The 25,757-nt window shown below is 40.4% G+C and overlaps 1 protein-coding gene and 1 long non-coding RNA gene across 4 annotated transcripts in view; both read left to right on the forward strand.

The window, feature by feature from the left end:
- The window catches only part of LOC149409778 (membrane-associated guanylate kinase, WW and PDZ domain-containing protein 1-like), a 126,998-nt gene that overhangs the window by 85,476 nt on the left and 15,765 nt on the right, over positions 1 to 25,757 (forward strand). For 2 of the 3 annotated variants that reach the window (XM_089649379.1, XM_089649380.1), the window contains exons 15-20: positions 6,729 to 7,226; positions 10,441 to 10,589; positions 12,563 to 12,643; positions 19,323 to 19,452; positions 19,602 to 19,732; positions 24,445 to 24,635. In XM_089649379.1, the coding sequence (XP_089505505.1) occupies positions 6,729 to 7,226; positions 10,441 to 10,589; positions 12,563 to 12,643; positions 19,323 to 19,452; positions 19,602 to 19,732; positions 24,445 to 24,635 (1,180 nt within the window). The remainder of the gene's footprint in view (positions 1 to 6,728; positions 7,227 to 10,440; positions 10,590 to 12,562; positions 12,644 to 19,322; positions 19,453 to 19,601; positions 19,733 to 24,444; positions 24,636 to 25,757) is intronic. The other variant, XM_089649381.1, reaches the window with a different exon arrangement.
- Positions 15,613 to 17,111, forward strand: LOC149409780 (uncharacterized). Its single transcript, XR_016305105.1, has 3 exons — positions 15,613 to 15,989; positions 16,276 to 16,572; positions 16,773 to 17,111. It is a non-coding gene; the product is annotated as an uncharacterized LOC149409780 (long non-coding RNA).

The following is a 25,757-nucleotide window of genomic DNA, read 5'->3' on the forward strand; positions in this document are numbered from 1 at the left end:
CCATAGGCCCGAAGTAGTCGAGTCCGCAATGTGTAAATGGGCGGATGTGATGCATCAGTCGAGGTGGTGGTAGCGCCCCCATTAGTGGTGGAGAGGGTTTGCTTCTCCTTATGTGGCAGGTGGGGCAGGCGTGTGCTATCTTCCTGCTTGTAGTGCGCAGACGCAGTACAAAGAAATCGCCCCGCACCTCTGCGACCGTCTTCTCCGTGCTGGGATGGTCCGCCTTCTGGTGGTAGTGGCGAATCAGGAGCTGAGTGTACGGGTGGTCTCCATCCAGGATGACGGGAGTCCGTGCTACACACTTCGTTTTCGCTAGAGCTCGCAGCCGGGTACCCATCCGCAGGGCGCCGTCTTGTCCGAAGAAGGGGTTTAATGGGTTCAGACGACTACCAGTCGGCAGCATTTGGCCTTGCTTGAGGGTGGTCATGTCAGTATTGAAGGCGTCCTCCTGAGACCTTTTATCCATCTGTCTTCCGCCTCCTTGATCTCCTCCGCTCGCAGTGGGCCCCCTACAGATTTGTTAACTTTCATCCGACATTGTTTCACAAAGCGGAGAACCCATGCTGTTGCACGAATCAGCCGTTGCCATGAGGAGAATCTCTCGATGGATGGTAAGGCTTCCCTTGCAGTTGATAGAAGGCCGACGTAGTGAGGCTTAACCTCTAGTGTCTGGTCGTCGGGCCTTTTGACAGGTGCATGCTCTTTTGGCCACGCACTCTCAGGTAAAATGATAAAGGCCGGGCCGGTAAACCACCTTCCTTTGGGTGATAGGTCGGGCACATCTGAGTCCCTTGTACCGATGTCAGCGGGATTGAGCTTGGTTGGCACCCATCTCCAATCGAGTATGTTGGTTAACTCATCTATTTCGCCCAGTCTGTTTGCCACGAAGGCAGAGTACGTACGTGGGTCAGTTCGTAACCAGCACAATACGGTTGCAGAGTCTGTCCAGAAGTACGTTTGGGATATACGGGCCTGGCTTTCCTTGTGGATGGTCTGGGCTAGTCTTGCCGCGATGAGTCCGGCTTGTAACTCAAGGCGGGGAATGGAGAGGGGCTTCAGTGGCGCCACTTTGCATTTACTGGCCAGAAATGTCGCCTGTAGGGATCCATTTACTTCTTCGGTGTAATAGGCGACAGCGCAGCAGGCTTGTTCTGACGCATCGCAGAAGAGATGTAGGGTCACGCTGTTCTGCTTGAGATGGAGGCAGCGTCTCGGAACTGAAATGCTGTGTGTATTCAACAGGCTCAGCCATTCGGTCCACCTCTGTGTATGTTCAGGGGTAATGGGGTTGTCCCAGCCTATACTCGAGCGCCACACGGCCTGCAGCAGTATCTTCGACCGGATTGTAAGGCAGGAAATGAAGCCTACTGGGTCGAAGATTTTCATTACTATTGAGAGCAGCTGCCTTTTCGTGGGTCGCGTGGCCACTTCTGGGGTGATCGCCTCTTGGAATGAGTACAGGAAGTTATCAGTGGATGGGTCCCAAACTAGTCCGAGCACTCGTTCCGTCTCCGTACCTCCACCGCTGATCCGCACTGTGGAACTGGCCCGGTCTTCTGTGGGAACACCGGCTATGGCAGCTGGACTGTTAGATGCCCAGCTAGTTAGGTGGAATCCTCCTTTCGCGAGGAGGGTGCTCACACCGTGGACGAGTGAGGCAGCCTCCTGACAACTGTCTACCGCATCTAGGTAGTCATCCATGTAGAATTTAGAACGAATGGCTGCTGCGGCAATCGGGTTTTCATGTTCGTATTCCCCGGCTACCTTGTTCCGGACGAACTGGGCGCTGCTCGGTGAACAAGTGGCTCCGAACATCATAGATGACATCTGGTAAGTATCAGGTTCGTGTTGGTTCGGTAATCTCCAGAGGTAGAGTTGGGACAGCTGATCTTCCCGCCTTATCTTGATCTGCAGAAACATTTCCTTGATATCTGCGGCAATGGCGATGTTTCCCTCTCGAAAGCGCAGAATATTCCCTAAGAGGGAAGACAGCAGGTCAGGGCCGGTAAGCAGCTGGTCATTAAGGGAGGTCCCTCGGCATCGACTGGCGGCGTCAAACACTATCCTGATCTTCCCTGGCTTATTGGGGTTTGTCACCGCAAAGTGCGGCAGGTACCATTTTCTGGGTGCGGTTGTTGACGCTTCCAGTTTAGACAGCTTCCTGGCGTATCCTTTGTTGACCAGCTGGCTCATCTTGTCGCTGTAGGCTGCTGCCAGATTCTGATCTGCTGCCAGCTTCTTCTCAAGGGAATGAAGTCGTTTCAGCGCGCACTGCCGGTTGTCAGGCAATGTGGCTTCCGGATTACGCCACAGGAGGCCAGTTTCCCACCTCCCAGTGCGAAGAGGCCGGGTAGTCGTGTTCATTAGTGCGATGGCCCTTTGTTCGCTTGCCTGGGTTCTCACCGCGGCAGTTACGCCAAGAGAGTCGACGGCAAAGTTGTATTTTACCAATTCTCTTAGGCGGATATCTGCGGCTGATTCAATTTGTAGTGCCAGCGTCGTGGATTTATTGTCACTGCCAGTCCCGACACCCCCATGGGCGATCCACCCCAGTGCGGTTCGTGACACTATTCGCGTAGTGTCATGGTCTTCGCGCACTTGTGATCCGCATCCCCGTGAAACGATCAGATGAGCATTGTCTTGCCCTATCAAAAGTTTTGGGGTGACAAGGTTTCCCTGGGCCTGTTGTTCTGGCAGGTTGAGGTCGGAGATCGTGTTGGCGATGATGTAGTAGGTGTCACTGCTATCACATCCTCTTATGGTCAGCTTCACTCGGCGGGAGAGTGTGTCAGAGGTGCACATCCCTTTGGCGCCATGGATCCGTATGCCGCGGACTGGGCCGCTCACCCCGATCCGTGTCGCGATGTCAGCGTCGACAAGTGTCACAGTTGAGCCTTCGTCGAGGAGCGCGAACACCAAAACTTTGCTTCCTTGGGGGACGCCCAACATAACCTGCACAATTTTTAACAGCACGCTCCAGTCCGTCGTCTGGCGTCACAAGTTAACCTCACCGACAGCACCTTCCGGTACGAACTGTGGGTCATGAAGCAAACGGTGATGTGGTGATCTGCACCCTCCTATGCCGCACCATGCCTTGGTTTTACAGTCCCGTGAGTGGTGTCGATCCAGACACTTACGACACAGGTTCTTCTGTCGCACCATTGTCCACCGGAGGGCGAGATTTTTCTCCGCGAACTCGGTGCACTCGCGAGTTTTGTGGTTGCCACCGCACTGGCCGCAACTTTCACTAGACAGTTTGCGTTTACGCGTATTGTTCAATTTATTTTCGCGAGGCTCACTCCTCTTACGCGATGTAACAAATTCAGCGGGTCTAGAGTCTGGTTTAACTTCTTCACCGTTTACTACATGCACCTGCTCGGTCCGTCGCGGTCGAGGTCGCACTGGGTCGATCATCCCGCTGTTGGGTATAGCGTTAGCCATACTTTTCAGAAATGCTGCCAGCTGAGTTATTGTAGCTAGACTCGTAAGACCACGTGTCTCATACAGCCAGGTCATCCGTAGCGTAATCGGCATCTTTGTTGTGATGTCATTCAGTAGGGTGGGGTTGGTCAGGTATCCGTCAGTCCTAAGGATCCTAAGTGATGTCACCAAGTTCTGGACGGTTCCGGAGAAGTCTGCCAGGTCCTCAAGGGTTGCGTCTATTGTGAGATACGGCAGCTTTTTCACCTTTTCCAACATCAGCGTGGCTATTGCGCTGGCGCCACCGTATCGCTGCTCGAGGACAGAGAGGATCTCTGGAACTTGAGCGGGATCCATGAGGAGAGGGCCGACTGCATCCCGAGCCTTCCCTTTTAGTGCACGCTGCAGCCGGATGAGGTTTTCAGATGAAGTCATTCTGCAAGTGGTTGTGGATTGGGTGTACTGGGCTTTCCATGTGGGCCACTCGAGCGGGTCACCCAGGAAGAGGGGAAGATCCTTGGCCGTGGTCTGCCTTGCGATTAAGGCGGCCATCCGTGTATCGTCCTCGATCGTGCGAGGGCTTTCTTGGGCACGGGACGTGCGAAAACCCTCTGCTATTGCTGAGGTGATCTGGGACAGCTGATCAGCGCCTTTTTGCACCCACTCGTGAGTGTGCTGTGCTGTCTCATCGGCCGTAGGCAGTGGCGGAAACAGTGGTGAAAAATCCTGACTCGTAGGGAATTGCTGCGATCTGTTATGCGTAAATTCCACTTCTCCAGGTACTGCTGCTTGGGGCTGTCGCTCGGGGTACTGTGGTAGAGTATAATCGGCTATGGGAATGCTTGCCACGGGTGCCGTGTGTCCCGTAGTTTCCGACAGTATGTGCACTGAGCGTGCATTCGAGGCGGGTCCGGGTTTTATGATAGCGTGGCCAGCATTTGAGGCGGGCCGTGTTCCCGGCAGTGTACGCACCGGGCATGCATTCAAGGCTTGCCCGGGTGCTGTGATAGTGTAACCGGCTTTCGAGGCGGGCCACACTCCAGGCGCTGTTTGCACCGGGCATGCATTCGAGGCTTGCCCGGGTGCTGTGATAGCGTAGCCGGCATTCGAGGCGGGCCACGCTCCAGGCGCTGTTTGCACCGGGCATGCATTCGAGGCTTGCCCGGGTGCTGTGATAGCGTAGCCGGCATTCGAGGCGGGCCACGCTCCAGGCGCTGTTTGCACCGGGCATGCATTCGAGGCTTGCCCGGGTGCTGTGATAGCGTAGCCGGCATTCGAGGCGGGCCACGCTCCAGGCGCTGTTTGCACCGGGCATGCATTCGAGGCTTGCCCGGGTGCTGTGATAGTGTAGCCGGCATTCGAGGCGGGCCACGCTCCAGGCGCTGTTTGCACCGGGCATGCATTCGAGGCTTGCCCGGGTGCTGTGATAGCGTAGCCGGCATTCGAGGCGGGCCACGCTCCAGGCGCTGTTTGCACCGGGCATGCATTCGAGGCTTGCCCGGGTGCTGTGATAGAGTAGCCGGCATTCGAGGCGGGCCACGCTCCAGGCGCCACGGGGGCTTGGGTAGTTGTGAACCTGGAATCGGCAGGTTGGTGGCCTGCTTGCAGTGCGGCGGATGTCTTTGTTGCTGCTGCCAGGGCTGCAAGTAGGTTGGCGGTGTGCTTAACGTGCTGCTTCTCTCGAGTGCGCAACTCACGGCGCAACATTTGTATTGCATCCTCAGTTGACTCTGACCGTTGGTCATCATCCTCTCCGTCGGACTCCTGGGGGGCCGGGGAACTGTGGGTCAGGATGGGACCCCAAGCTGTGGTTGATTGTTCAATGGAGTCCGAGGCAAGCATAGCTTGATCAGCTTGCTGGGGTGCATCTTGGCTAATGGGAACATCAGTCGGAGAGTTGGAAGTAGGGTCCGGGGCTCGGCGAGACATACGTTTGTCTCGGTCTGCGGGAACGCTGGTTGCTGATCGCGACGCCCCGGATGACGTAGAGATTTTATGGCCACTGCGAAGCGAAGGCATCTTTACTGAAGCACGATTAAAGGCGTAATGCGTAGAACCGGCACGAAGGACCAATTTGTACGGGACCAAGTTAGTGAAGCCCGCACAAATACTGCAAATTCAATAGGGCACCGGCACACATTGACACCTTGATCGGAGAGTTTTTGCAGGGGCAGTAGGAAAACATTAAATTAAACAAGTATTACTTTCCCGAGAACTCTCGGATGAGAAGTGACTGTTTGTACCAGTTACTTCTCTATTTATTGGACAAAATTATACATTAAATTTCACACATGTTCAATGAGAGTAATTAGCGATCACCCTTATCTCTTCACTGTGTTGAACAAAACAAAAACATTAGTTTTTAAATGTATGGTGGCGCCAAAAATCCATTAATATTAACTATAGCAGTCGCACATTAAGGATGTGGAATAATATTATAGTATCATATTTATTTTGACGCAGATATCTAAATGGTTTTATCAAAAATATTAAGGACATCGTAAAAACTTGAGATCTTGTTATCTCATAATGACTTTGGCTCTGCACGTCCGATATAGGTGCATTAGAATCAGAAAAATAGACTTTAAATCTTCCATGTGTTTTTAACGCTATTCATTGTTTCTGAAAATACTCCCTTGCAAGTATTTTTTTCTTCAACATACCAAAAAATTATTACTTATACTACGCATTTATTGAAAACTAATGTGTATTTTTATATTTCTTTGTATATCTTTATATATCTTTTATTATTTTTGAGTTATGGTTCAGTTTGCTAAAAGCGGTCCTTTTAAATTTTGTCTTCAATTTGTATCTAAATTTCCATCACACCGTTTCACCGAATGGGTAGGCAGAGAGGATAGACTGCCACACAACTCTGTCTTGGAACACACTCCTTGCTTCATTCAAATTCATACATTATCTCATACAGATCACTATTCTGACTCTTGACTCAAGTATTTAATTCACTTGATTGTGCCATGTCTGCCTCAGGCCCCTCCGAATTCTTCCACCATTCACTTCCGAGTCATACACTCAAGGTTTTCTTTACCTAACCTCTCAGGCCACTGGCATATTCTGTCAGAATTTGTGTGTATTTCCACGTGGCGATAACATCCAAATAAATGGAATATTGTAAACTGTTTTTGAAAGGTTATGAAATACGCTTTCAAATTTTATCGTTAGAGTTACCTGTAAGATTACATTCTTTTCAACAAACATTTGTAACAAATTATAAAATGAGGTTAATTTAAAAATTGATGCAAGTTATTAATATACATAGTATTTTAAATTATCAATTGTCGTTTCAGGTGGCATCAGTTACAGCCAAGAAGATCTTACTTCTGCAATGGCTGGAGTTCAACAAATATCTCCAAACTCCTCCGCTTCGTACAAATTCATCAAAAAGCGACGAAATAGTTCCAACCTCAACGTGACGCAACCTCTCAACAGTTCAAACAGTATCCATAGCAACACGGGCAGCGTACAGCTGTCATCTAGCAATGGCAACATCAACAATGTGTCGCAAAACCTGTCACAAGCCAACACGCACTTCCGAGGCACGGGAGTCGGTGGCTCAACCGATGGAAAAGACTTGTCCAACTCGAACATGTCTAATTCCAACATGTCTAATTACGCTAACGACATGCTGGACGATGGCAACGACCGCGTGGCCACATTATTGCCACTTGTTCAGACGCTGGCGTTGAACGAGAGCAACATGGCGGCGGCGTATGGTGGTGGTGTTGTCAACAACAACGGCAACAGTGTGGGTGAATCCAGCGACAACGGAGGTAAGAATTACGATTGTGAGTACAACCTTTTCACTATTCTCATTGTGGCTTTGGCTTCTTGTGACTAATCTATTGTTGCTTTCGTTTTCACGCTATTTTTTGCTAAGTGTTCTACTTTTCCTTTTACTTTTTCTTCTACTATTTTCTAGTTTCATTTGTGTCGATACTTTTTGCAATTCTCATACTGAAGTAATCTACTTAGCAAAAGCATGAAAAAAAATCATTTACTGTAGAAAACATGGTAGTTTTTTGTTTTTGTTTTATTCTCTTATTAACTCAATTTTTACTTTTATTTGAATAGTTTGTCCCTGCATATACAGTAGAACCCCGTTAATTCGAACCCCGATAATTCGAAAAAACGCGTAATTTGAAATTTTCGCCAAAAATATTTCCTCAGAAAAATTTTTTCATTCAAATTTTTTTTTAATTCGAAATTCGTTAAGTCGTAATTCGAAATTTATTTTTGTCCGCGCACGAAAATTTCTTTGTGTAATTCGAAAAAAATTGATTTTTGCGAAAATAAATCATAATATTTCGTAAATCTGAATCTAAAAGACAGCCGTGGCGGTAAAACGCCGAAAAATGTATTTTTACGTGGTTATACATCGTCCTAATTAATATTATTATTTTGTAAATCTCAATCGATTTACACTGGAATGTCGTACTTTTTCAAATTTATTTCGAATATCCGAGTTTGAAGGGCCGAGAAAATACGTTTTACGCGGATATATGTCGTAGTTTTACGAGTTTACACCAAATATCTGAATTTAAAAGGTCAACTGCGACGAAATCGGCTGCGAAATTTCGATTTACGCGTAAATGTATTGTATATTTACGAATTTATTTCGAATATTTGAACTTAAAAGGCTGGCTGCAACGAAAAACTGCCAATAAAATTCGATTTATGCGGAAATATATCATATTTTTACGAATTTACATCAAATATCTGAACTTAAAGGTTCGGCCGCGACGGAAATCGGCCGCGCATTCTCGATTTACACGGAAATATATCGTATTTTTGCGAATTTGTTTCGAATATCTGAATTTAAAGAGCCGGCCGCGACGGAATACGGCCGCGAATTCTCGTTTTACGCGGAAATATATCGAATTTTTACGAATTTAAATTCGGATATTTGAAATAAATGGCCAGCCGCGACGGAAAATTACCGCGAAATCTCGATTTACGCGGAAATATATCGTATTTTTACGAATATCTCAATTTAAAGGATAGGCCGTGACCGAAATCGGCAGCGAAATCTCGATTTACGCGTAAATATATAGCATTTTTACGAATTTATTGCGAATATCTGAATTTAAAGGGCCCGCCGCTACGGTAATCGGCCGCGAAAATAAAGAAATAATTGGTATTAATACGAATTTACAACTAAAATACCATCCGGATTTGAAGAGGCGGCCGAGAAAATCGATTTTCGGCGTTTTTTTTTTTTTTTTTTTTTCTTAAAATTTCGAATTACGTGGGAATTCGTTAATTCGAAATTTGATTTTTGATGTCCCGTGGATTTCGAATTAACAAGGTTCTACTGGTAGAACCCCGTTAATTCGAACCCCGATAATTCGAAAAAGCGCGTAATTCGAAATTTTCGCCCAAAAAAATTTCCGCCTTAAAATTTTTTCATACAAAAATTTTTTTAATTCGAAATTCGTTAATTCGTAATTCGAAATTTATCTTTGTCCGCGCACGAAAATTTGTTCGTGTAATTCGAAAAAATTAGATTTTTGCGAAAATAAATCGTAATATTTCGTAAATCTGAATCTAAAAGTCAGCCATGGCGGTAAAACGCCGAAAAATGTATTTTTACATGGTTATACATCGTCCTAATTAGTATTATTATTTTGTAAATCTGAATCGATTTACACTGGAATGTCGTACTTTTTTAAATTTATATCGAATATCCGAGTTTGAAGGGCTGTGAAAATACGTTTTACGCGGAAATATGTCGTAGTTTTACGAGTTTACACCAAATATCTGAATTTAAAGGGTCGGCCGCGACGAAACTCGGCCGCGAAATTTCGATTTAAGCGTAAATGTATTGTATATTTACGAATTTATTTCGAACATTTGAATTTAAATGGCCCGCTGCGACGGAAATCGGCCGCGAAATCTCGATTTACGCGTAAATATATCGTATTTTTACAAATTTATTTCGAATATCTGAATTTTAAAGGACCCGCCGCGACGGAAATTGGACGCGAAATTTGAATTTACGCGGAAATATATCGTATTTTTACTAACTTTACTTCGAATATCCGAGTTAAAAAATACGGCGCGACGGAAATCAGCCGAAAAATTTCGATTCACGCCAAAATATGACATATTTTTACGAATTTACTTCAAATATCTGAACTTAAAAGGCCGGCCGCGACGAAAAACTGCAAAATAAAATTCGATTTACGCGGAAATGTATCATATTTTTACGAATTTACATCAAATATCTGAATTTAAAGGGTCATTTTCGATTTACACGGAAATATATCGTATTTTTGCGAATATCTGAATTTAAAGGGCCGGCCGCGACGGAATATGGCCGCGAATTCTCGTTTTATGCGGAAATATATCGTATTTTTACAAATTTAAATTCGGATATTTGAAATAAAGGGCCGGCCGCGACGGAAAATTACCGCGAAATATAGATTTACACGGAAATATATCGTATTTTTACGAATATCTCAATTTAAAGGGTAGGCCGCGACCGAAATCGGCAGCGAAATCTCGATTTACGCGTAAATATATAGCATTTCTACGAATTTATTGCGAATATCTGAATTTAAAGGGCCCGCCGCTACGGTAATCGGCCGCGAAAATAAAGAAATAATTGGTATTAATACGAATTTACAACTAAAATTCCACCTGGATTTGAAGAGGCGGCCGAGAAAATCGATTTTCGGCGTTTTTTTTTTTTTTTTTCTTCATAAAATTTCGAATTACGTGGGAATTCGTTAATTCGAAATTTGATTTTTGATGTCCGGTGGATTTCGAATTAACGAGGTTCTACTGTATAATTTTTGTTCTTTTACGTTATAAAATGTTTGTAATATTGCCTTTTTTGTTCTTTAATCCATCTTTTTTTTTTAAATTTTGTAACTGAAATGTTTTTTTGTTTCCCTCATTATTTTCATAACTGGGAATTAAAATTATGTAAACTTTATATTATTTGTAGGTTTATTAAAATTAACATATTGCGATAACAAACTTCTTCTTGTTCTGCAGGTTTCCCGGAAGACGGCAGCGCTGTGACGGCGCCCCCGGCTGTGAGTGGACGGGGCTCTGCGGCCGGCTGCTTCAGTTGTTACAACCCCGGGGGCACTGATTCCCCTCTCGCCACGCGCAATCACGTCAACCACGTGCACCCTGACACCGTAAGAAACAATCCAATAACCAACCTAATATATCCTATCCTTACCTAACCTAACCCAACCAATCAATCAATCATTCTGTCATAACCAAAATAATAAATCTATCATTCATCCTATTCAATCTAAACTGACCTAATTTAACTAAACCCAATCAATATATCAATCAATTTATTGCCGCCCCGGAAACCACTGATTGTATCAACACCTCATAGGTCACCCTAAGTGGTTCTCCACGTTTGGTGACTTAGCAGGGGTGCCTGGGTTCATGGGATGCGTTTGCTCACCTACTGTGTAGCGGGCCGGATTTGGCGAGACTGGTCAAGGGAGATATTTTTACCGTAAAATTAGTAGGAGAGATGCATTCAAACGTCCGTCAATCCTGGACATACTGACCCCCAGATTCCTACTTATCCCTCATACCTTTTCCTTCTCAGATCTTCCTATCCCTCCTCTCCTTCCTTTCCTTAAAAAACCTCCACACAGCATACCCAAAGATTACATTACAGGCCCTTAGGGAAATTATTTTACTCGGGGCCTCCTTTGCGGCATTATTAATTAATTATTCAATCAATCAACCTTTCAATCAATCGTTTAATCATAAATCCATCAATCCATTATTAATTCTATTCTACCAAACCTGACCTAATTTAACCCAACCCAACCCAATCAATCATTTAACCATTCATTCAACCAAATAAGCATTTAATCAATCAATCAATCTACTACCCTGAGGCATGACAGTAAAGCGTGAACCTCCCTGAAGAGGGACGAAAGTAGAATTAGATTAGACTATAGAAATGAGATCCCTGAGGTATATGTGTGGTAAAACCATGCATGATCGTGTGAGAAATGTGTAGATCCGCAAAGAATGTAAGACTGATGTAAGCGTAATGAGTAAGATTAAGAAAGAGATGCTTGAATGATTTGAGTGAATGAACGAAGAAGAGTAAGAAGAATATATGACGCAAATGTTATTGGTAGAAAAAGTCGAGGACGCCCTAGAAAGACATGGCATAATCAAGTGAATCATACACTTGAGTCGGGCCATGTCAATAGTCAAAATAACAAAAGGGTATTTGTGAGACGGTGTACGAACGTGAATGAAGCAAGGAGTGTGTGCTCTCCACCTACCCCTGCGTAGAAACGGCATGATGGTTAAATTCAAATTCAAAATTCAAAAAAATATTTATTGCACAAAAAGTGTACAAAGGGTATAACTTTAGGTTACATCCTATTTCTTCCAGCTAACCCAACAAATACACATTATATCACATAACCCAACAATTACATGTTAACAAATAAATAAAAAATAAATAACAGTAAATAAAAAATAAAAAAAAAAACAGAGGTATTTAATTCATGTAAGGTATTCATTCAAGGTGTAGTGACATTTGTTTAAAAGAAATATTTTTAGTGATGATTTAAATTTAAGTATGTCGGTTATTTGTTTGATGCTACGTGGAAGGTTGTTATATATTTTAATGGCCATGTAGTGTGGTCCTTTTTGAAATATAGTTTTGGTTGCTTTTGGGATTAATAGGTTTTCTGTGAACCTTGTGTAGCGTGTTTATGTGTTGAGTTTTTTTGTGGGAACTTTTCTGGAGATGATCGTACTAACAGGCATAATTCCATTATATATATGTCCGTCACTGTCAGAAGTTTAAGATTTTTAAAAATTGGTCTACATGAATCCAGGTGATCAGAGTTGGTAATTTTTCGTAGGCACCTCTTTTGGATGATAAAAACATCTTTGGCGTTTACTGAGTTTCCCAAAAAACTATTCCGTATTTTATCATTGAGTATACGTATCCATAGTATGCGGTGATTACTGACTCGATGTTTAAGATATTTTTAAGGGTGCATACAATTAAAAAGTTTTGTAGCGTAATACTGGAAGTGTCTTTGTCCGTGTGTGGTGTATATTATCGGTATGTTAGTTAGTTACATAGTTAACGTGTATTAATGCTATGTTGCAGAATATGCAGATGAACCGACACAACTATGATGAAGTTGAACAACCTGTTGCAGTGGACTGGGGAAATGTGGATCCTAACCAGGTATAAACAATGCAATCCAAAATAAACAAAAATATTGGAACTTTATTTTAATTTTTTTACATACAATCGAAATGGCAATATGATACATATTTATTTGATATGCGCTAGTAGTTCTGTGAATTTCCTCTGAAATCGTAAAACTTGTTAGTAGGTACTTAAATACCTACCGACTTAATTATGAATCATGTATTTTATGTAACATTTTCTATTTCAAACTTCAGTCTGTCGGCAGATAGAGAAACAATAGCGCGTTTTGCTTTACGTCCAACAGATGGCTTATGATTTTACCTGTCACAGGTGACATCTATATAATTTAGGTATATAAAAACACACGCGTATTAAAATGCAAAGTTGTGTCAAAATTACAAAGCAATTGGTGAAGAACTTTTGGAGATTTGAAATTTTGAACAAACGAACATTTACATTTTTATTTATACTAAAGATAGATAAAGAATTATACAATTAGTTCAAAGATACATCACTAGACAATTCTTTTTTAAAACTTTCTGTAGGTAGGCAGGTATTATAATATTGTAAAATTGTGAATAAGATTGTCTAAGGACGGGTTGTTTCGGAGAATTTGAACAATTCATCAAATTTCAACGTTCATTTTCGGGGTCTGTGAAAGTCCTATGCAAGTTCTGTTAGTATATCATTACAGGTTATTGGCTTGACATAACTGAAATAAAAACAGAACTTGAAAAAATCTTTCGCGGAACTGGTAAATGAACGTTGAAATTTGATGAATTGTTCAAATTCTCCGAATCAACCCGTCCTAAATAACCACGCCGATTTCACATTTGAAAAAAGAATCTTTACTGAACCATTAAAACGGCCACCATCTTAAAATATTAACTGAACACACAAACAATTTTGCAGACAGACGAAATACAAAATGGTCGAGTTTAAACAGGACTTCGCTACGCTCAGTCAGGAATTTTTTTTGAAAAAATCCAAAGATTTATGATTACGTCTCTTAACACGTTGAACGCCATTGTGGACATGAAGAAAAATTACCATTTTAAATTTGAAATAAAAAAACTCAGATTGTATCGGCGACCATCAAAACGTATTCCTTTTTTTTTTTACCAAAATTTTCCATGAAAATCAAAAAAATTAACTGCGTTCACCGGTAACCGAAATGGCGCTATGGGAGAAAAATGACGATTTTCGTTATGAGGTCACCGGTGACCTACATGGCGTTCAACGTGTTAAAGGGTAAAGAAACGTCACTTTGAAAGAGCAGAGCAATCCGCCAATTAAGTAGTGCAAATTTAATTAAATCATATTGCAAATCAACAAATTAATTTTTTTTTTTTTTACACACTTTACCCCGATAAACTACTTTTTAACAGTTTGTCTAACGGGTTCTTTACATTATAAATCGATCTTAAAGGTAATACTAAAAAAACATAGACTGACTGATACAGACCAAATATTCAACAGCTGTGACGTACTAGATATACGCCAATTATACGTTAAAACACTTCTAAACTACATTTTTGACAAAAAAAATAAATTTCAACATACACAAAATAACACTAACAGACCAGTTAGACAAGCGTACAAAGAAAACATAAAAACTCCGACAGTAAATAAAAGCTTTCAACAGTTTAAAACTTGAAATTAAAATTGAGGAAAATAAAAATAAATTCACACACAAAATTACAAAATGGAAAGAACAAAAAAGACAATATTACCAAAATTTCATAGCATAAAATAAAAATAAAACCTACACGTAACACACAAAACCAATATAAACACACATCACTCACAAACACACAAGATTATTTTCAATGTACTATTTTTTAATTTTAAATATATTATTATGTATTATGTATTTTTAATTTTAAATGTATAATTTTTCTCTTTAAATGTATTAGTTTTATGTAGTTTATATTTTCATATTATAAAATGAAGGCCTCAGCACGGGCAAGCCACCCAGTGAGGCCTACATTACTGGAAAACTTAAATTGTAAAAAATATTGTACCTAATAAAAAAAAATAAAAAATCTTATTATAGTGAGTTTATAGTTACATTTTTACAATCATATAAAACAATATAGCAAAAGAAAATTATGAAAACATAAATAAATAACAATTTAAAAAGTCTTTAGAATAATATATCATTGCAAGCTAATACAAATGAATTCTTCATTAAGTCAAGTCTTCAGTAAGTTCACCAATTGTTTGTTTTGGGCACAGTTATTAATTTCATCAGGTAACATATTAACCTCTCAGACAAAGACATTTTTTTACTATGTGTTCCTCTGAGAACTGTCAAAACGTAATAATTTTTGTGTTAGTCAGGTAAGTTTTTAGATTCTCACGGCCAAAAGCATTTTTGTTGTTTGTTTTTGGGGTGTTATGCCGTGTTGCGCTAAAGAAGGAGGCTAAAGAAGGAGTTAGCGCAACACGGCATAACACCCCAAAAACAAACAACAAAAATTTTTGTGTTATTTTCGAGTTTTGCTAAAAGCTTCATAACTCACGTTTTGGGAAACGTAGCCTCATTCTAAAAAATGTTTTGGAAAGATTATGAAATCCACTATCGCATTATGTTGTAATTCGTAAATATTTGCGTTTCTAAATATACATTTTATGAAAACGTCAAAAATATGTAAGAATCGCTTAGCATTATTTCAAAACCGTGAAAAATGTACTTTTTTCTGAGTATCATAAAGAAATAATACTTTATATATTGAAGAAATATAATTAAAAACTATTAGTCACCTCAAAATATTAACCGTCCAAACTAAAATATTTTTAATAAATTATTTAGAAACGCAATAAATTATGAACGAACAAGATGACAGATCCAATCGGCTTAAGGCCCGTTTATAATAGGAATAAGCGGTAAGAATAAGCCGTAAGGCCCTAGGCCGTAGAAGTTGGAAGATAGGAAACCTGTGTATCCGTTTATAATAGATGGCAATAATCTCTTATTTTTTTCCATAACCGAAAAGATGGTCCAACTTTAACTTTTGCGGTTACGGATTACAGAAAGCTGAGATATATACCGAGATTTATGTATTTTCGATCGATACTCTATGGATCTACTATTTGACAAGAGTGGTTAAATTCAGGTTTATTCATGTATTTGACAATCGAATCGAACAATAATTTTGTGAACAAGTATTTACGCGGAGTTAGATATTTTACCGAATTTTATATATAAATTTGCTGAAGACGAAAGTGATAAAAATAATGGATATAAATGACGCAGAATTGATTTCTTGGGTCGAGCAATTTCGTCATTTATATGACAAGAAAGAAAAAGATTATAAAGACCGAAATGTCGTTGAAAACTCCTGGTTATTTATTGGTAACAAATTGAAAGCATCAAGTGAGTGTAATACAATATGTTTGATAAATATTAATACTTCTATATATTATTACTAACATCAGAGATTTACACATTTTTTATCGTTTTGTATGCGCACATAAAAAGTTAGGTTATTTTGTTAGGGAAGGCTCTCTAGCTCCTTATCTTTTTAAATGTGAATCAATTGATACTTTAACGTATAAGTTTCAATTAGTTTAAGTGCGCTGAATACACGTCACATACAATTTTATATAAAATAATCTGGATGGAATACAGTTGTACAAACAATTATAATTATTGCTTCTAGGTTCTGAATGTAGATTGCGATGGATTGCCTTGCGGAGTCGATTTGCAAAAGAACGATGCAAATTTGAACGATCTGGATCAGGAGCATCAGGTCACAAAGAATGGCCACTAATGAAAAATTTATCATTTTTATACGAATATGTAAAACGACGGAAAACATTTGGTAACGTCGAGTTACCAAACAATGATACTGAAAATGATTCTCCAGATTTTTGTGATGAATCACTTACATACGATGACATTCAGTTCCTTGATGGAACATCAAAAGAATATGTGGAAAATCTGGACGAACAAACTGGTTTGTGATTTTATTTAAAAATTTTATAATATGGCTTTATAGATACTATCATCAGACACTTTCGGTTGTAGCAATTATGTTTATGTTTGAATGTATAAAGTAAAATTGAGAATGATTTTATACAGCTGATGAGTGATTCTTCCATCTATAATGATTTGTCTCGATTATAAACATAGTAATAATACTAATTAAATTTTCAGTTACGCTTGAGGGTTTTGGTGTCATACCAATGGACGAGACCATAGAATCTGTAGGCTGCACTCCGAGAGCAACAAAACGCCCGCGCTCCAGATCCACACCATTAAATGAACAAAATCCCAACATAGCATCCGTCCAAGCCAAAATGGATGAAGCCGTAGAAGTTTTCAAAAAATTTGTAACGGACAAAAACACTTTGAGTGTAGAAGAAAATTCATTGCAAAACTTTTGCAATTCACTATATGCTGATATGAAAAATATAGAAAAAACTAATTTGATAAAGTGCAAAATAGAAATTATGCAAGTAATTTCCAAATATTCTGAGTAATACATATTGCATAATATGTATTACTCAGAATAATTGGAAATTTATATATATATAATTTTACATAAATTGTATTTTTTTTCTAAACACGATCTGTACAATTTTTCTTCAAGTGAAAAAAAAATAAAATAAAATAAAAGACAATAAAAATTGCTATTTTTTTTTAATCAACATTTATTATTAAAAAAAAAATAATAATTACAAAGGCGATGTCTGATCTGTCTTACATTAAGGATACATTGAGTTTTCATTTATTGAGACTTCAGTTTACTAGAGTGTAAACGCATTAAAAACTTACTAAATCTCGATATCACTCTGGTCTGGATCCTCTTGAAATATGTGCCCACTGCCAAGGAACTGCCCCTTCATGCAAAAGATAATGTGCCATGCTGTCACGTAGAGCGATCATTGATCTTGATGGATTATTCGCACCCATCCGTCCTATCCTTTGAAAACCACTATCACTTTGTTCTTCTCGAAATAAGCCTTCTGAAATTTGACCATTATCTCTAACAGTGTCACAAAAATTTGAAGGGCAATACACTAGTTGTTCGGCATTTTTTTCAGAGATTCGCAGAAAATTGTGTAAACATATTGTGGCAGCGGTAATCCTTTCTACATTATCAACTTCGGCAATGATACTATTTCTCAAGATTCTCCACCTAGATGCTAAAATGCCAAAAGAATTTTCTATTGTTCTCCTTGCTCTTGATAATCGGTAATTAAAGATTCGTTTTTCTTGATTTAAATTCCTTCCCGGAAAAGGTCTTAAAATGTATGGTTTTAGAGGAAAAGCCTCGTCTCCAACAAAGTAATACGGAAAATCAATATTTGTGTTCGGTAATGGTGTACCTGCTGGTAATTTTATTTTACCGGAGTCCAAACCTCGGCCGAAGGCTGACTCCGAGAATACTCCACCATCACTTTGCGAGCCATATGCTCCGATGTCTAAAAGTGTGAATATGTAGTCAGCATCACAAACAGCCAAGAGGACTATGCTGAATGTTTTTTTATAATTAAAAAAAGCAGTTCCTGAATTTTTAGGTGCCTGAATTGTAATATGTTTACCATCGATTGCACCGCAGCAGTTAGGGAGATTCCATTGCTTATAAAATTCGTTGGCTTTTTCTCTCCATTCTTCGACTGTCGGTTGTTTGCAATATATGGGACTAAGAACATCCCATATTGCCTCGCAAGTTTCCTTTATTATTACATGTGCAGTGGTTTTTCCAATCATAAAGGACCATGCAACTACTTGCAGACTGCAGCCTTGGGACAAATGGCTAAAATAATATAAGTACATTATTTTTTACATCAAAATGAATAAATATAATTCTCAACATTATAAATATTAAAAGATATTATCACTTACAATAATGTGATAACTAGTCTATGTTCCGGACTTAAAGGCTCACGTCTGCTTCGCTTTACTAATTTGTGTTGTAGAAGTCCTAACAATTTATAGAAATTGGTCTGCGACATTCTTGTATATTTCTTAAATTGATCGTTGTCTACTGTCGCCATGTCTTTAAACAAATTATGGAAATGTCCTGTTTTCTTCCTTTTATGATTAATGGGACGCACACTCCAACGCCGTTTTTTCCTTATTTTTTTCGTCAACTGTGTGTCTCCTATTGCAGCGTATGCTAGTCCCAGAATTGACAAAAACATTCCGCATGCAACAATATCTGATGAATCCATCGTTTCAATATTTATTTATATAAAACAATATTACTTTTATAAGATGGAGGAAGAATATACTCTCGGTTGACAGTTGACATAGACAAGTGACAGCGGCATAGTCACTTCTATGGACGTATTCTATTCTATTCCTATTTCAATTATAAACGACGATCTTAAATATTACGGATTACGGATTACGGCACCGGCTTATTCTTACCGCTTATTCCTATTATAAACGGGCCTTTAGATAATGCACCTCTACTTTCCATAGATATTCTTGAATACAGACGCGTAGCATTATTCATTATCGATACTCTGTTTTTTAAATCATGGCAATCCGTATACTAGTGATGGAAATAAATCGATTTTTGTAAAATCTCGCGCGTTTACGTGAAACAACGTTCTAATGTCTTGACCGCTATTATCATATTTACGTCTTTTGACGTTCTAATGTTCTGAGTGGTTAAAACAACTGGGAATCATATAGTTCAACGTTCTTTGTCCATATTTATTTGTAGATTTGAAATGTTTTCCAATGTTCCAGTGTGACGAGATCATCGACCCTGAGGCTGATCTGGTGGTGGTGCTGGGACGGGGGGCAGCAGGGTTTGGTTTCCGCATCGTGGGGGGCACTGAGGAAGGATCGCAAGTCGCCGTAGGACACATTGTACCCGGTAAGTTATGTATTACATTTATGACAGTCATGAAGGACTTACTTCCGGGTGAAGCTATCGAAACAAATTCTTATTTTAAAAATTCAAATATTCATGCGGGGACCAAAATAAATTTTCTATTCTTAGACTATTTTCTTTTGTGCCCATAGGTGGTTCCTGCGACATGGATGGGCGCATCAGTCCTGGTGACCTCCTGACCTCGGTGGACGGCCTGTCCACGCTGGGCGCTTCACATCGCGAGGCCGTGGCCACCGTCTGCAGGGCGGCCGCCAACGGACAGGTAATTTCAGGATTTCCTTTTACTACTATTACAGACTTATTGGATATCCTAATTGTAGTATTTGTGAAGCTGAAAGTTTATTTTATAATACAACAGAACAAGAACAATTGCAATCATTTGAATCAGATACTTGAGTCAGGCCATGTCAAGAGTCAGAATAATAGTATGTATGAGACGATGAAGGAATCTGAATGAGGCAAGAAGTGTGTGCCAAAACCGAGTTGTCCATCATCTCTGCCTACCCCTGCCTAACCAAAGACAGACTGCAAACCGTAGCGAACTTTAATTTTCTGCGCAGGGTCTTACAGCACTCAGTTTATGTTGAATCCAAAGATATTAGAAGAACGAGATGTGCTATGAGCAGTTCAAACTGTTTGAAATTGTTTTGCCCAGTGTCGCCGGTTTTGTTCACCAATACTACTGCACACCTTCGATTACGCTAAGGTATCCGCACTAATACATAGAACAGATTTCTGTGCGTACACGTCCCGACAGTATTCAAAGTACCCTAATTAGGTAGTACTCCGCCTACGGTCCGGCGGCCAACATAGCATATCTCGTTCTTCTAATATCTTTGGTTGAATCCTTTCCGGTCTGTGGGACAGCGGGCTAACAGCAATATATTAATAACGTATTGATGTTTACAGGTGATAGAATACTGGGCCCTTAATCTCCAGTATTCTATCGAGGATAGGGATCTGGTAATATCTCTATTAAAAGTCGTAGATTCTGATATACGGAGGTTGTTTTAATCGTAATATAATATACTGACAATACAAGTAACAAGTAGCCTAAAGGCCGTCTAGCGAGAGAATGACTTCGCGCCAGCCGACGATGTCATACAAGGCCTGTAGTAGCGTTCGGTTATCTTCGGTAGAACCCGAAGCTACCCGAGCGCAAACACCAAACACTACACCTTCCCTCCTTCAATTCTGAAGCTACTTACAAACCAACATAAATATTTCACATATATATAAATCACAACATAGATATTCATTTTATATTACATTTGGTTTTAACATTGATTCTTAAAGATAGACAACTTAGAAATTTAAAATATTAAGCACCAAACACGATTAAATCATCAATTGAAGTTATTACATTTGCTAACAAATAATCCTAAGACTAATAACCGCGGTGCCTGGGTCAAGTTGCCCCGTTTCCTCTGGAAGATGTGGGTGTCTCGCGTCTTGGCCGCAATCTCCCCGACCATGGTCTCTGTTGCCGGGCCTGTGTCTGCTCCGACACCACCTCCTCTGCCGCCAACCTGAAATCAGGAGGAAAACCAGTGAATCCACGCAATAAGGTTGAAGTCTCTAACTCATGAGGCTCATTCCTCGAAATTTCAGACGCGGGATGCTGTGCACTATTGCCATCTTCCTTCCAGCTCACTGACATTTCCCTCATTTGGTCGACATGTCTCTTCCATGTCACATCTGTGTTCCCTATCTTAATAATATAAACTTTTTTACCTAGCTTCCTAGAGACTACTCCCTTAGCCCAAACTACTTTATTATCCTGACGATAATCTTTTGTTAAAAACTTTTGTCCAACTTTAAAAACCCTGGTTTTAACCCCTTTGTAAAACTTAACCTGATCAGATTGAGCTTTAGAAATGTTAACGTTTGCTTGCTTGACTTTTTCCGAAAACTCATCACCATTTTTCACTGGAATTAAATTGTCGAAAGTAGAACGCAGCCTCCTTCCTAATAACAGTACCGCTGGTTCAATACCTGTCGAGCAATGCAAAGAATTTCTATAGTCCATTAAAAAATTTAATAACTTGACATTAAAATTTAGTGGGAATTTACCGTTTACTAACAGTTTCTTGAGGAACGTTTTCGAAGTTTTAACAGCGTTTTCCGCCAATCCGTTTGACTGGGGGTGTTTCACAGGAGAAGTCATAAGTTTAATATTGTTCTCCTTTAAGAACCCTCTAAATTCCTCACTTGTAAAAACTGAGCCATTGTCAGACACAATTAAGTCAGGGTTGCCAAAATTAGAAAAAATTTTCCTCAATTCCAAAATCGTATGAGTTGAATCTGCCTTCTGTACTTCAATACAGTCCAACCATTTCGAGAATGAGTCACACACCACGAGGAACATCTTCCCCGCTAAAGGCCCACAAAAATCTACGTGTACCCTACTCCAAGCTTTACCTGGATTTGGCCAAACCGCCAATTGACTTTTTGGTGCTGACTGTTTTGACAACGCACAATCTGAACATGATTGAACGACTTCCTCCAAGTCTTTGTTCAGAGCTGTCCACCAAAAATATGCTCTAGCTATTCCCTTCATTTTAACAATACCAAAATGTGACCTGTGTAATGAATCTAACACTTGCTTTTGGAGAGAAAAAGGTATAACTATTTTGTGTTGCCAAAACAAACAATCTCCTACGATAGAAAGTTCGTTCCTTTTTAGCCAATATTTCCATATACTGCTGTCACGATTTATTCGTTTGGGCCAGCCCTGCCGCAAATACCTAAATACCAGCTGTAATTCGCTGTCCGCTGTGGTGGCTACCACAACTGCTTGAAAATTTACATGCTCACAATTTTCAATAAAACAGATTTTGTCCTTGATTGATGAAACCGAATTATTCATCACAGGAACTATCTTCAGATTAAAAATCTCCATAAAATCCCTACCCACTATCAATTCCGTGCCATTAACCACAACAGTAAATAATAAATTATTTTTAAGATTATTGTATTCTACGGTAAAACAGGCACTGCCTACAAGATTAAGTGGTTTGCCATCGTATCCTGATAAAGTACGCTTATCTGGTGACAATGTTACATTTCTAAAATAACGATTGAAAATAAAATCCGGCATGACCGACATGCTTGCCCCTGAATCAATCATAGCAGCACATTTCACTTCGTTAATTACCACATTAGCCCTAAACGGATTAATGTATGAAATACTATTATTCTGGGATTGTTCAAAAATCGGATTAACCTTGTGATTCCTACAAAATTTCTTCAAATGCCCTACCTTGTGACAATTAAAACATTTTGCGTTCTTGAATTTACAATATTTTTCTACATGATCTTCACCGCAAATCGTACATTTTTTATTCCTCGGTTCGGGGCTCTTTGAACGAGATAACCTTGAAAAACCTTGAGTTTCTCTCGAACGCGACGAATGTCTCCCGGGCGAATTTGAACGATTCGAAATGGCGTTCACATCCGAATTCTCTGCGGAAAATTCAGATTTAATTTCCGGAACCAGATTGTCTAAAACTGAAACCGTTATTGCTAACTCTTCCATCTTGTTTAATGTTAATTTAGTTCCCTCTAGAAAAATTTTCTCCTTAGCCCGGCCTGGTAAAATACCGATTGCAAAGGCATCCGCTAAGCTTTCTGGCAAGCGCGTTCCAAATTCGCAAAAAGAAGATAAACCCCTTAGACGGACCGCGAAATCTCTAACCGATTCCCCATGCGATTGCTTGGCTTGATAAAATTTTTCTCGTTCCTTGAATACCGATTGCGGTCTGGAACAATGTTTCTCAATTAATTCTATTAACTGATCGAATGCCACGTCTGTAACTTTAGCAGGGAAACATAAGTTGATCAAAAGAGTTAATGTCTCCGCTTCCAGAAGATTCAGCAAATAAGCGCGTTTCTGTGAAGCATCTAACTTAGTCGTTTTAATGTCATCACGAATTAGAAGGAACTGTTCTAACCTCAAGCGGAATAGACTCCAATCTCCATTAACGTGGGAGAACCTGGAAATTCCGCCCGATTCCATGATTGCAACGACAACAACACAAAAAAAAAAAAACCCACCCGGCAACAATAACACCTTCCAGAAACAAACAAGAAACAAGACAACCTGACTCCAGGAACCGGCGCCGATGCAGTCCAGCGCCCAGCCGCTTCCCGGAATTCGAAATCTTTTTCTTCTGTAAAACTTGTCTGGTCTTTGTTACCCAGGGCCACCGAACTGGTCTTTGTTACCCAGGACCACCGATCTGGTCTTTGTTACCCAGGACCACGTGGTTATTTATTCTTCGCTGGATTTTTCGTCTGGTCTTTGTTACCCAGAACCACGAAATTATTGATTCTTCGCTGGATTCTTCGTCTGGTATTTGTTACCCAGAACTACGAAATTATTTACTTCCAATTGTCCTTATTATGCCCAGTTTATCTCCATTTATTGTCACCTTGACAATAAAATCCCGGAGATTTTTTTTCCGCAAGTCACTGGTGTGAAATTATCCGACTTGCCGGCAATCCGAAAAACTGTTTCCGTATACTCCTTTTTAAGCTGCGCCACTGTAACGTATTGATGTTTACAGGTGATAGAATACTGGGCCCTTAATCTCCAGTATTCTATCGAGGATAGGGATCTGGTAATATCTCTATTAAAAGTCGTAGATTCTGATATACGGAGGTTGTTTTAATCGTAATATAATATACTGACAATACAAGTAACAAGTAGCCTAAAGGCCGTCTAGCGAGAGAATGACTTCGCGCCAGCCGACGATGTCATACAAGGCCTGTAGTAGCGTTCGGTTATCTTCGGTAGAACCCGAAGCTACCCGAGCGCAAACACCAAACACTACAGTATTTCAGTGACTTTTAAGCTTGGCTTTAGCGATATTACATTCGTCTCCTGACAACCCAATCCAACCCATAAAATTCCTGAGTATACTGAAAAACCAGCTCCTGTAATTGTTACACATATTGTATTGTGAATTCCAGGTGACTTTAGGCATTAAGAAGAACCGCAACAATAACATAGGCGTCCTACGTTCCCCCAGCAATGGGAATGTGATGCCCATGCGCCCTCTGCAGCAGCAATACCTGGCCTCTATGCCACAAAGTCACATTCTGATTGACAATGGCCACCTCGGGGGAGAGATGCCTATTGGAGCCACCCCCAGACATTACCTGTAAGTCAACATTAATTATTTTATACTTCAGTGACTCAACTGAAAAATTACACTGATAGAATTGTCTTATGAGCGCTGATGTCAGAATAAATAGACATGACCTTAATGCCAAATTTAATGCCAGACCTTCTATTATCCTTAAGCAAAAAACCATGTCGATAGGTCACTCCGTTGCGATGTGAAAGAGAGACAAACAAACACATTTTCGCATTTATAATATTAGTTAGGATGACTTAGAAATGTGTTTTAAAATTTTACAGCATTTTCTGTCTAACTTCTGAATTAGTAGGTACATTCAAATGTCAAACAAAAGTGCAGGGAAACAAAAACATGGCTGAGCCACAATGTTTTTGTTTTCCGTGGCCGATAGTGGAGACCCGACATTAGTAAATGAGATTTTGAAGAAACAGTGTTAAAACTGATGAATGTAAGTAAGTCTAAAGTAATGGTGTTTGAAAGAGAGAGTACGAAAACAGTGTGCAATATAGCTGTGAATGAGGAATACTTGGAGCAGGTGGATGAGTTTGTGTATTTAGGAAGTATGTTCTAGAGCAGTGTTCCGCAAAGTGTGCTCCGCGGCACACTGGTGTGCCGTGGCCATTTGTAAGTGTGCCGCGAGTCCCGCGTCACTTATTACAAAGTGCTTTGTAAATCTGTCTTTACTTTTCTGTGCGGCGCGGCGGCCGGAGATGGCGTGGGTGGGACTCGATCGCTGCGAAGTGGCCGTGTGCTACGCGCGCCGCTACGCTACATTATCACGTGTGCTACACTACATAAGTGGGGTGCTATTGCTACATTATCACGTGATTGCGCACGAGCTATCGGGGTGCATGCGCGTGACAACATAACATTACGAATTCATGGAGTTTAAAACTGATTGGACATTAAAATTAAAATTTTCTGAAACAGAGTTAGCACATTTTTGGCTCCACGTAAAAAATGAGTATCCACTGCTGTCAAAGCGAGCTATTGCAATTCTATTACCATTTGCCACGACCTATTTATGCGAATTGGGGTTTTCAATTCTCACAACGATAAAGTAAAAAAAAAGAGAACGCCTGAGGACGATCGACGAAGAGATGCGAGCAGCTTTATCAACGATTGTTCCAAATTTTGATCGTC

This window comes from Hesperophylax consimilis, chromosome 29 (assembly GCF_061612785.1).
Source record: "Hesperophylax consimilis isolate HC1 chromosome 29, BYU_Hcon_1.0, whole genome shotgun sequence".
Classification (NCBI taxonomy): domain Eukaryota; kingdom Metazoa; phylum Arthropoda; class Insecta; order Trichoptera; family Limnephilidae; genus Hesperophylax; species Hesperophylax consimilis.